Source organism: Amphiura filiformis, chromosome 11, assembly GCF_039555335.1.
Source record: "Amphiura filiformis chromosome 11, Afil_fr2py, whole genome shotgun sequence".
In the NCBI taxonomy this organism is placed as follows: domain Eukaryota; kingdom Metazoa; phylum Echinodermata; class Ophiuroidea; order Amphilepidida; family Amphiuridae; genus Amphiura; species Amphiura filiformis.
In genome coordinates this window covers 58,990,861-59,004,203 of record NC_092638.1, presented here as the reverse complement: position 1 = coordinate 59,004,203, position 13,343 = coordinate 58,990,861, and the positions used below count along the sequence as shown (strand labels likewise).

At 37.2% G+C, this 13,343-nt stretch overlaps 1 protein-coding gene across 1 annotated transcript in view; it reads left to right on the top strand.

The window, feature by feature from the left end:
* The first annotated feature begins 1,684 nt into the window (after positions 1-1,684).
* Positions 1,685-13,343, top strand: part of LOC140165091 (fascin-like) — a 38,650-nt gene continuing 26,991 nt past the window's right edge. Inside the window, exon 1 of the mRNA XM_072188518.1 lies at positions 1,685-2,906. Coding sequence (XP_072044619.1) covers positions 2,054-2,906 — 853 coding nt within the window. The 5' untranslated portion in view covers positions 1,685-2,053. The remainder of the gene's footprint in view (positions 2,907-13,343) is intronic.

The following is a 13,343-nucleotide window of genomic DNA, read 5'->3' as shown; positions in this document are numbered from 1 at the left end:
TTCTTTTCCTCCTCCACCTACCACTTGATCCTCCCCCTTCTTCTTCTTCTTCTTCCTCTTCTTCTTCTTCGTCTTCTTCTTCTTCTTCTCCTCCTCCTCTCGTTCTTTCTTCTTATTATTATTTCCATTCGTGCCTTAGCTATATGATATTATATATATAGTAAAATCATGAAAACAAAATAATTACGGACACTGAGCTCCGATTTTGAGAAATTGTTCTAAATTTGTATCCAGCACAGCCATCCTGGTGGCAAAACGGTACTATGAGACCGTCAAAAGCTATCACTATCCATAGGCATATCGTTATGGTTTGATATTGATAGAACTTAGAAGGTGAAATGATATCTACGTGCCATAAAAGTAACTTGATTAGGTACTGAAAAATAACATTTTCCCCAATTTATTTATAATTAACAGCCTGTCCTTTTGTTCATTTTTCTCATTGTATAACTCGTTTAATCCCCTGAACACTAGTCATCTAACAGCATTCCTGATTGGTTAATGACTTGAAATACTCATTTCAATGGCCAATATGACTAGGCTATCTATTTATGGTCAAACTTGCATTTGCAGATGATCTTATAAATACTAAGTACCGGGTACTCTCCTTGATTGGTTCAAAATTGGAAACAATATTCATTTTGGCCAATCGGCAGGTAGTTCTCATAGGGTTTTACAAGTTTACAAACGACTGAACAGCGATTTAGGAGCCATCAAAATAAACATCTAGCTTGCAAGGGTGAAAATTAGAGCTTTTCTCAAGACAGTTTGGGGAAAAATTAAGTTCACCTGAATTTGGACTAGGACTCACTTTAGTATACAGGACTCACCGTTGTTTTAGTTACCGTTCAAATTTAAGCCAAATGGTATATAATATCCAATGGCACAGTTTAAAAGTCTACTTTCAACAACAATATAGCTCAAATTCTAACCTCACATTGCAGTAAAAAAAACACATTTTGGTTCACCATTTCCTATTTTTTGGGTATCTGATGTATAGGCCTACGGCTATACGACGACAAGCTATGGTTCCAGGACAAAAAGTGTAGCCCGGTGTTGTGATTTTTAATCTCAATGGGCTACATGCATGTCGCAATTCATGGACCTAAAATAAGGCCCGTGGCCGTAGCACACTTAGTTTCATACTTAGTTGTATAACTTTTGGAACACTAAAGGCTCAAAGTGTGTACATGTATATGGTTTTTAATATGATTACTCGAAAAAAGAATAAATTAAATGAGAGTGAGTCATATACGACTACACTGTGAGTATTCATATCAGAGTTGTGTGGTTTAACATTGATTTCATATTGATTGAAATATTTTTCTCACTAATAAACAAAAACATTATTGACACACAAGAATTAATCAATATTTTGAAAAAATAAAATCTATGTACAGTTCCACACTGCGGTCTCAGCCTGTTTTGGTCAATTATATTCCAAATTATTTCGAGTAACATATCGTTATTTAATTTGTTCCGTCCAAAAGAATAGAACCATTGTCCCGGTTTATACCCCCTGTAGACGCCTCCACGGAATATCCCGTCCCATTTCTGGACACCAAAGATACTCGAGTTGAGCACTTTGTATTGAGCGAGTTGAGTCGGAGACAGAGATATGATGCTGTGTCAGAATAACTGAGTGTAAGTCACGTGACATGCACAACCAACGCCCAGCACTGGTGCACTGGTGCATAAATCATTTCCTATCCTAAGATAACTCATCGTTAACATAGCAGGTTGATTTCTGATATTTCTGCTATATAAACGCTTATGTTTTAAGTTTGGATATTATATCCATCTCGAGATTATCACAACGTCTTTAGTTTTTATCGCGTATCCTTGATTGAGTTTATCGGTTTTGTCGAACGGTGTAATTTACACAGACACGGGGATATACACTGTGTAACAACAAACACGTGTCGGTCTGTGTATGTGAACGGTACAGTAGCTGTGTACAGCCACCATTGAAACCTGCTAGTGGATGTATTGTTTGTATAACTGTTAACTGTTCTGTGACTTTATCTAGAAGTAGGACTTTCACTAACTCACCATGGCAAATAACGGTTCGTCAGTAGCTGGATATGGCGAAGAACTCCCATACAAAGTAGGTTTGGTGAATTATCAGAATAAGTATCTAACGGCGGAAAAGTTTGGTTTCAAGGTCAACGCTAGTGGTATTGCGTTGAAACAGAAGCAACTGTGGAACTTGGAACTCAAAGGTGACTATGTCGTACTCCGAAGTCTTTACAAGCGTTTCCTTGCAGCAGATAAAAATGGTAATGTCACATGCGATAGCGAAGAGCCTGGTTCAGATGCCGAGTTTGTTATCGAGACACAACCGAATGGCAAGTGGGCTTTCAAAAGTAAGGCATTTAATTATTACCTAGGTGGTACCGCAGATTCCCTGAGATGCTCCTCCAGAGACTGCAGTGATGATGTCCAGTGGTCTGTTCAGCTGGCTATTCATCCACAGGTGAATCTCAAAGGCGTCCAGAATAATCGTTATGCTCATCTAGAAGGTGGTAAATTAAAAGTCAATGAAGTCATTCCATGGGGATCAGATGCTACAATCACTCTGGTCTACAAGCAATGGCAGGAGGGCAAACCACCTTATCATCTGAAGGCTTCTAACCAGAAGTACCTAGATCACTGCACCGGAGATCTGGTAGACAACTTCGGTTCTAACACAGCTCTTGTGCTAGAATTCTTTCAGGGACACGTTGCATTCCGTAATGAGGATGGTTGCTATCTTGCTGCTTCCGGAGTCCGTGAGCTGAAGACCAAAGGAAAAGTGAAGAAAGCACCAGGACCAGATGAGGTGTTTATACTTGAAGACAGTGCTCCTCAGGGTATCTTCCATTCCCTTGCTGGAGGAAAGAAGAAGTTGGTCTCACATAGGCAAGGTAATTATATACATCTTGTTATTTCAAGTTTTGTTTCAGGATAAATAGATGCAACAGCAGGGACTGTCTTTTGAGGAGAGCGAGAGCAATCGCTCTCTACTGCCTGCTCTCCTTAAATCTGATCTAGGAAAGTGATTTTTAGCTCTCCTTAGTTTACTCCTTACATTCTATTGTACATAAAACAGCTCTCCTTGAAAGCTCCATGCTCTCCTGCAAATTCCAAAAGACAGTCCCTGCAACAGGAAAGTTTTTCCAGAGTACTACTGTACCTTAAAATTGGAGACGCCTAAAAGTGTTTGATAGCACTCGAAATAGATTCTTTATAGATTCTTTGAGTGTATCAAAGTATCCAAAGATTGCTGGGTATCTATGATAAAATTATCTGTTGGAGACAGACACCTGAAGTGAAGGTCAATACTGCGTTGTCTGTGTACTTTGTAAGGCCCTTTGGGTGATATTATTGTAAGAAATGGAAATTACAAGTTGTAATAGAATACAAGTTAATGTTATATATTTGAAGGAAAGGCTTAAGGCCTACATGCACGTTCACATTACACAGCCTGGCAATTTTATGCTAATGTTACGAGTTTAAAGAGCACATTCTGACGTCGCCACAACAACAAAAATCCTAGACAGTAACACCAATGCAAAAGTGCAGTACATTTATAAACGAGGAAATAATGTGATCGATCGATTTGCAGCAAAATGTCATCATTAGGCCGATTCGTGTATTGACTCACAGATATTGGAACACATAGCCACATGCTGTAATGCTAACGGCTAACTAAACATGCACATTATAAACCTGTATTCATATGATTGGGATGTGCTGTTCAGTTCATCCTTGCTCTGTGTGATTTGCTCTGCAGCTGTACCGTAAATAAAGGCATTGACACAAAGAAAATACTAGAAAATAATCAAATTTATTTACTGTGTATATTTGCACACACTGTGTATCTTTGTTTGCTTCCCAGGTGGCTCATCAGATGTATGACAATCTCTGTATTGTTTACAGTATTTTTTGTTATTATGATCAATGCGTCGAAGTAGGCTACTAAAGTATAAAATAAAATAACATATATAAATCGTATTGTCAGCCCCCTAAATATGTCACTGCCATCAATTGTCAACACACATGCACACGTACTATTCAGTATATTTCTTACGTTTGACCTCATTTTTGAGTTCAACAGCTCGGGGAATCCATATACACATGATGAGTCATAGTGTATCACCAGACTTACCTCATTCTGATGACAGTATGGTAAAGAAACAGCACTAGTGTTATGCCATTATCAGATCTTGCTCCATAATTGATATGTCATATCACATATTATCGCCACCCTACACAGCCTCTATTGAGGTTTAATTGTCCAGTCATCTTATTGAATGCTGTGGGCTAGAAATACCGGTTTTTAGACCAAATAAATTGAAATGTTAAATGGCGTTTCGGTGCTTCATGGGTTGCACTTGGTGAATGATAGCTATTTCTCTGCAGGGCAGAGAAAGGGTTCACATGTTTACCATGGTTCTTTGTTATGGGGGTTTCACGGATACAAACATGACTAACAAGTAACATGTAGGTCTTGCAGGTTCAGGACACAGAGCATAAACGGACCATACATGGAAAGAACATTTCGGTTTCCCCAAGGGTCGATGTTACAAAAATGGAAGAGTGCATGTTGAACTCATTAGCAGCAGTCGATATACCGTGACCCAGTCAAAATGCCATTCTGATGATTAGTTTAATTTATAACATGTAAATGGTCTTCTTATATAGACGGATGGCTAAGATGGACCTTAAAAGTTATTAAAATTATACGGACTACATGATTCATGAATCTAAATCCGCATTGATCTGTTAATTGTAAACACAAGGTTAATTCGTTTCATTCACTCTTGTTCCATTCGCATTGTCTCTATTGGTGGTATCATAGAAACCATTGCTTCATGTGAATTCTAACCAAAATAGGTATCATTATTATAACGGTATAATATTGTCATTAGAATCCTTCTTGTCATTGACAAATAATTGGGCTATTCCAGTTGGGCTAATCCATACACCCTGTAGAAGACATTCATGACCTTAATCTCTCACACAGGGAGTGTGAATTTCAAATGGGTCTGGGAGTCTTCCATAGGGGGTGTGTGGATTTCAACTGGAACAGCCCCATTACACCGCATGTCCATCCTTAACGTTTCATCAAGCACTATATGTAGGTGCAACATCCCGGATGTCTATCTCATGATTTTACCGTCAAAAGGTTTCTGAATACCTGGGAGTCCCAGGCTGGGACCGACCCCTGGATACTATTCCTACCTGTGATCCCAATGATCACACATATTGGTCGCCAAACCTAATTCTTTTCTATTATATAAATAAACCCCTCGTATTTTCAACGTTGTCGCCAATTGCTGATTAACTTTCACGCGCTTCCATCTGCGCTCATCATGTTAAACTACGGTCGTTAACCTCCCACATGAAGTAGGCTGCTTTGCATTCCCTTTTTGATAACAATAATTCACACCAGCTATGTCTTTCCATAAAATACAACCCCCCTCCCCCCCAGCCGCTCTACCGTTTTTCTCGGGCGTCGCAATTTTCGGATGGGAGGGGGGAGAGGTTCTCGTTTTGTGAAATGAGTTGATAGGAATTTCCAAAAGGAGCTATAAAGTAGACTACATGTAGCGCATAAGGAGCTCATATCTACACGTAGTAAAATGTACTGCAATATTCATAACGTCGTCTGGGGTATTATATAAACCATGCATGAACAGTTAAAATAAACCAAACAATTCTTGTTTTGACTTTCCATGCAGTTTATTTTACATATCCTTGACATGTCTCAAACTCGATGGAGAGGAAAGTACTTGGCAAATTTGCAATAGATTCCTGGGTACGAAATCGCAGATAACTCTTCTCCTAAAGTTGTTTACGTACTCCATACAGTATTATAATTGTATCCTTGAATCAGAGGGTTTATTCCAAACTCCATGGTCAAACCAGTTGTAATTTGAAATGTACATTTATCATGATTATAAAACTGGATTTGTTATTGGATTTATCAAGGCCTAGAGCCTATATTTGTGTCGATTCGCGTTGCACTATATTGAGGCCGTCATTGTATAATAAATAATGATGTATTTCATTCTGTGGCAATTTTGTAAATCATGAAATGCACCTATAGCGTAATTTAGGCTGCAAGAAATACGAGATCGATTGCAACCCATGCATTTCAATTACTTAGTATTCACTCACAGTCATATATAGGTCATCTATATTAATGATTTTATGAGCAATCCGGTACTTTAAGGGATCTAAAATGAGCGTTTATTGCGTTTCGACAGTATTTTTTGTGGGACATAAGAGTACCTCAGACCTATCGAATTGCATTCTGAATACGAAGCATGTCTTTCTGATATCAAATAATTTTCATTTTTGAAAATTACAATATAATACAAATTTTATGACAAATTATAAAATTTGATATTTTTCAAATTTTTGATATATAACAGTCCTCGAAGTAAATTATATAAATCTAATGACATATTCTTAAAGTGTATGTAGCAGGGAGGAAAAGCCGACGGTCAATTGAAAATTTTGACCTTTCATATTGAAGATATGGATTTTTTTCCAAAAAGACCTAATTTTTTTTTGTTTTTTGGAAAAAATCCATATCTTCAATACGAAAGGTCAAAATTTTCAATTGATCGTCGGCTTTTCATGCCACCTACATACACTTTAAGTATAAGTCATCAGATTTATAAAGTTTACTTCAAGTAGGGGAAAGTGGGGTAATGCCGGACTGTGGGGAATCCCGGACACATCGATTGCAGCTAAACGGAGAAGGGTGGCACTATTATACTACCTTAGGGTATTAGCTACCTCAAGGTGTACCTCACGTGTACTACTACCAGCGCTTTGGGTCTCGTCTTTCTTTGTGAAAATTACGAAAACACAGAAATTGTCATTTTTACACAGCCGAGAGCTGTGTTTTGTTTCTTACGAGATCGTCTACCTTTCTTCTGTCAACCTTTACATTTGCTCTAGCACTGACATGCTTGTACCGATTTTGACCTAACTTGGTCACAACCATCATTGACCATGCCCCTACACATGTCACATGAAAATTGTGGGGTCAAAGGTCACGCAGGGGTCATAGGGGTCAAAAAAGTGATTTCAGCTAAAATGCATCTTCTCCCACAAATTACGTAGGACAGTGACGCCACTTGCACACATGCATTGTTATTACCCAGTGTCTATGGGGTGTACACAGATTTGGGGTCAAAGGTCATTAAGGGGTCACTTCCGGTATAAATCGAAATATCTTCAAAAAATTTTATTAGCTAAGAAAAACATAAGAGAGTGATGGTATGCTCACACATGAATTGTGATTACCCAATGTATATATGGTATTTTTTTATTTGGGGTCAAAGGTCATTAAGGGGTCATTTCCGGTATAAAACGAAATACCTTTAAAATGCATCTTCTCCCACAAATTACGTAGGACAGTGATGCCACTCAGTGTCTATGGGGTGTACACAGATTTGGGGTCAAAGGTCATTAAGGGGTCACTTCCGGTATAAAACGAAAAACCTTCAAACATTTTTTATTTGCTAAGAAAAACATAGGACAGTAACGGTATGTTCACACATGAATTGTGGTTACCCAATTCATATGTGGTATTTTTTATTTGGGGTCAAATATCATTAAGGGGTCACTTCCGGTCTGAGACGAAAAACCTTCAAAATGCCCCTTCTGCCACAAATAACATGGCAAAGTGATGCCACGTGCACACATACATTGACATTAGCCAAACTCTATGGGGTTTTCATATATTTTGGGGTCAAAGTCATTAAGGGGTAACAACACGGCTGTGTTCGTGGTCTTAGACCACAGCTAAGTCTAGTTGACTTTTTATCTGAAAAGTGATTTATTAGCTGGGTAACAGTTAATGCGACAAGGGACACAGATGAAGTATGGGTGAAAATTATGTTTGATACTTGATTGTTAGCTGGATGTATGAATTTTGGTATCTTAAAAATGGATTAGTAGAACAAGCACTGAAAAATTAAATCGGGACCGTGGTAATCCCGGACACACATGATAAAATGTGTATTAAATTGCGAATTTCAAAAAATCAAAATTATTTGATATCAGAATGACATTCTTCGTATTCAGAATGCAATTCGATAGGTCTGATGTGCTCTAATGTCCCACAATAAATACTGTCCAAACGTTCATACCCCAGCCCTTAAAAACGTTTAAATTGAATATCTGATCGTATTTGATATCGATAAAAATTTAAGGTCGTAAATGCCGTAATGCTAAACATGCTAAATGGGGACTTTTCTACATGTTAGGCCCCTATGCTGAAATGCACTTAATACCAAATATTAAACTATAGAAGCTGAATCATGAAAATATGAGATGAGTGGAGAAATTCGTTCAATTGAACCTTGATGACTCGAACTTTTATCATCAATACTTTGGGCGTTGTCCTTCCCTCATCTTAAATGCATGGGTGAAGTATCCATTCTTTCCACACACAAATTCAACAAAACCAGTGAACGTATTTTGGAATCACCATGATGAAAATGCATTAAAATGATAAAATGAGTACAAACGAGCTTAGTTCAGTGAACAGTGGTAGGCCTACATGTACATCATGACGATATATTGTTGTTAATGAGTTACGTACGTTTTACAGAAGTGTTGTTGTTTCATCCCTCTTTAATACAACACAACTACTCAATCACCACAGGACCTACAAAAGTATATCTGTGACATTTTAATTCTCGCTTTGAAATGATCAATGCAATTTTTGCCAAAGCTCACTAATAGTCACTATACCATTCGCAAGATGCTGTGAACTACCAAATCACGACAGCTTATGATAGTAAAAAAAAACATTAGTTTCTCGTCCTAACTTTTTGAAAAAAGGAGGATGAGGGCACTTTTCCCCCAAAATGGCCGATCCAAAATCTAAGGGTGTCTACGTTTAAACGTTTCACGTTTTATGCACTATCCGTTATAGAAAAATCGCTAACCGTCTTTTTTAAATTCTTTATAAAGTTTTTCAATGTTTTTCCTACCCTTACACAAAGTCTAACCCACCCCAAACCTTACTACATGTATGTATACAAGCCTACCCTAGCCCAACTAATCTTTAACCTAACCCAATACCCTTGCCCTTATAAGTTATACCCCCAAAAGGGAATTAGGGGAGAAATTGATTTCCCATGAAAATCGGACCATTATTTTTAAGTTTGTAAATGCATGAATATGTTAATGTTTTGATTACTTCATTTTCCCTTATTTCATCGAAATTTTTATTTTTATTGCTAACAAAACAAAAGAGAAACCTCTCACATAATTTTGGCAATTAAATTTTTTTCTAAAAATACCACAAAAAAATACATTAGAGTGCAAAAGCTTTTCACTTTAGGTAAGAATTATTTTCTTACATTCAACAGTTTTTTTCTTGCAGGTTGGAAATTTGATAAATAGGTCATCATAATACAAAATGCATGCATGGACCTATTTATCAAATTTCTAACCTGCAAGAAAAAACTGTTTGTTTGTTTGTTTGCTGATTCCCTTTTGGGGGTTGGGGTAAGGGTATTAGGCTGGTTGGGCTTGGGTGGGTTTGTATAGGCCTACATGTAGTAAGGTTTCGGAACGGGGGTTAGAGTTTGTATATTAAGGGTAGGGAAAACATTATAAAAATTGTTAAAAAAATTAAAACACTTCAATGAACACGCTCACCAGCCTACAAAGAATAGAATGTATGACAGTATTCAGCACGGTCGCCTTTCAGCACACCTTGAAATAAAAATACTTAAAAAAACCAAACAATTCCCATCAAAAATATAATACGCGTGCTAAGCTAGTAAAGCTATCGTATTTGTATAGAACTATATATTTTTGACAACCATGGGAAACTGTGTAATCGTCCAACCTTGCCATAAACTCATCAAACAAAAACAGGGTTACCACAAATTTCACCCCATTTATTCACCCAAAAGTATTACAACTTGTCAGAAATCAATTTTATATAATAATATTAGAGGGCATTTTGCAACATTTGTCTGAAATTGTATTATTTTTGGTGAATTTTATTCAAAAACCATCTTCGAATACTTAGCGATTGTAATTAAAATGGGATAAAATTAACATTTCCCGTTCAAGCTGAAAAGTTGCAAAATCGCGGGGGCCATTTTAAAGTCGCAGAACTCATTCAAAGCCGCCTTTTTGGGCTTCTGAATCGCAGGTGTGGCAACACTGACTAAAACATTGATTTCCCATCTGCTTGATTTCCTATCTCTGATTTGGTAAATATATTGGCAAGGGTTGCCAAACTCATGATTTAGTAGCCCAATTGGGTGACTTTTGAAGATTTTCCCCACGACTTTTGACAATTTCTTGTCCCATAAAAACCAATGGTAAAAGACAAAAATTGGGCGACTTTTCAACATTGGCTCATGCTACTTATCGTAGTTTCATGTCCCATAGAAACTAATGGTTTAAAGAAACATTGGGCGAATTTTGGATTATTTGACGCGCATTTCGGGTTGAAATTTTGTGGCAACCATTTATATTGCTTTGTACCGGTATATTGAACACGGACGGACCATAGCGATGCATCGGACCATGAACAACAATACTTTCTGTCACTGTATTGTTTTATTTGACAGTCTTGTGTCAAAGCAAACCGAAATGTTTTGTCTAAAATGCACAAAATAATCGTATTGGCATTGACAGTAAATAGAATTCCTTTACTATCATGTAGGCCTATATTTTATATAGGCCTAATACTTTATAGTATGCAGATAAATTCAGTATAAATACTAAGTGCGGAATTTAATAATTAATGAAAAATGAATTAAAGGAGGATTTCGTGATCCTAGCATCCTCTTTTTATGTCATTTTTCAGTAGATATCCACGAAAAAAAGCTTATTTCCAAAATTTCAGTTGATTCCGATTTTGCGTTTGCGAGTTATGCATGATCATGTGTATTACACTGCTCCATAGACAATGTGTTGTAATTTCGTTCTGGTGCACCAGAACGAAATTCAAATTTGGCGATATTTTTGCTAAACGAATTAACCCTAACCCTACCCGTGGTTTTTGTGCTATCGGAAGGGAAAGAAGGAACGAAAAAGGAGAGAAGATGACGAAGAAAGTCACTTGGCACCCCCGGGATTCGAACCTGGGACCCCTCGCATGCCACGCAGAAGATCCCCAGCATGTAGCTACACAGGTGACGTTGGCCCGGCCAACGATTCCCTGGGTATATATGACTTGGTCTGATTGCGTCATCGAGTCCCGTGGAATGCATGCACGCAGAGCGTTTTTAATAGTGAGCTTTAGTGAGTCCTAGTTGGGTTAGGGTTAATCTGCAAGAAATATTTGGTACATAAACATTATGTAGCCAGAGGTATCCAGTGGTGTAAAAATCTCAACTTTTTTGGGAAAAGTGGGGGATGAGGCTGTGGATCACGAAATGCCCCTTTAACTGAAAATGCCTGCTTTCTTCAAAACATTCAATTAAAATAATTTTGAAATTGAAGTGCAGAATTGATGTATCAATCTGATGAAATGTGCATGGACTAAATAAATGCCCCCCCCCCAATAATAAATTTAATTTGCAATTTGGTATTTACAAGTTCAATTTTCTGTTCATAAATATATCCTGTTTTAGGTCAAATTGATGATTAGGCTACATGTACGTTGGCGTATATTAATTTCTCTAGTCATAACCATGGAAACGGCTACACGCAAATAAACTGGTCAAAATAATATATACGATATTTATAATTGTTTGTTTCCGACATAGTACAATGTAGTCGTTCTTTATTGTATTCAAGGCTTAGGCAATTTTGATTCAAAAACTATTTGAACGTAGAGACATAAAACCAAAAGCTGTAGGCTATATGTTGAGCATATGAATCTAAAAATTAAATATGATAATGAGTTATGGCCCGTACACATGTACACTATTACTCAATACACATAATGCCTACATCAACTGTATTGCAATTGTACTGGAATACCAGCTGAAAGGATAGCCATTTCTATTCCGGCTCTTCCATCTTTTCTGACATGCATCCCATTCACATACTGTCACCATGCGCACCACGGAAATAACACCAAAATCACATCATCTCCGATGACGTAGTTCAATAACCCCCATTCAACAACCATGGCATGTAATATGACCTCAAGTTGGGAGAATGATTGTTTTACCCAAAATATTGAAACGTCATTCTACGATGCAGATATTTATGGATTAAAAGACTGTTGCCTGAGATTAGCATGCATTGTTTGCAGATATGCCACTTTTCCTGATTTATCAGGAATTCCTGATCTTTGCCATTTTTAGACATAATTTCAGGATTTTTTTGCAATGAATGAGTGGCTACGCTTTGCAACTTCCTGATATATTTCAACAAGCAAGTGGCATCTCTGTGTTTGAGATTATTTATAGTGGAACTTTTTTGTTTTAATTCATAATTCACAAACCAAACCATAATATGCATATCCACTCAATAATTTACTCCCACAAATTGTCTGCTCAATATTTTTCATATATCTATTATTATATTATACCATTCTCATGCATGTCGACTTGGTTTATTTTGGGAGTTCAATCTGAATGAAGTGGTATTTTCCACACATTTCAAGTTCAAAACCATTACATATTTTCAGCATGAGTCGATCGTTTCTACAAGAGGCAGACTCACTGGTATCCACCATGAATACAATGCAATACATTTATTTGCATTCCCTTCAGGCGCTGTCAACTGGTTTTATTTATTTGTAGTGTGTAACTTTGAACATTGATGAATGAATGATGCATAATGCAGTAATACATCTATCGAATTCCACACTATTTTCAGTTACCAGACATTGTGTTTGGGAATTGAATCGAGATTTATTATACTTATAGACCTAATCATCAGAATGATATGAATATAGAATAGGCCTGCAGTTTGTAAGATACCATTTGATGAAGTTGATTAGAGATCAAATTTCATAAAGTAGGCCTATATCATTATTGTTTAGAACTAAACAAACATAAAATAAGGCCAACGACGCTGAAGTCCGCGTTCCAGGTCCTACCCCTCCTCAACTTGACGGTGTCCCTTCACCACCGCTGATCTATTCAAACAATGCATCTCGGCTTCACCTACCCCCTCCTAAACGGTGTCCCATCCCCAGTGATTTCTACATCGCCGCTGATCTTTACAAACAATGCATCTCAGCTCCATCCATCAATTACGGCCGTTGTCTTCATCCCCAGTGATATCTCCATTTAACGTTTCTCATATTATTTCAATCGATATGATTTTATCGACAAGTAGTAAACTAAACTGTATGGCAGCTTAGTGAAGTTCATTGACATTTTGTCTATTTTGATTTCCATTTCCAC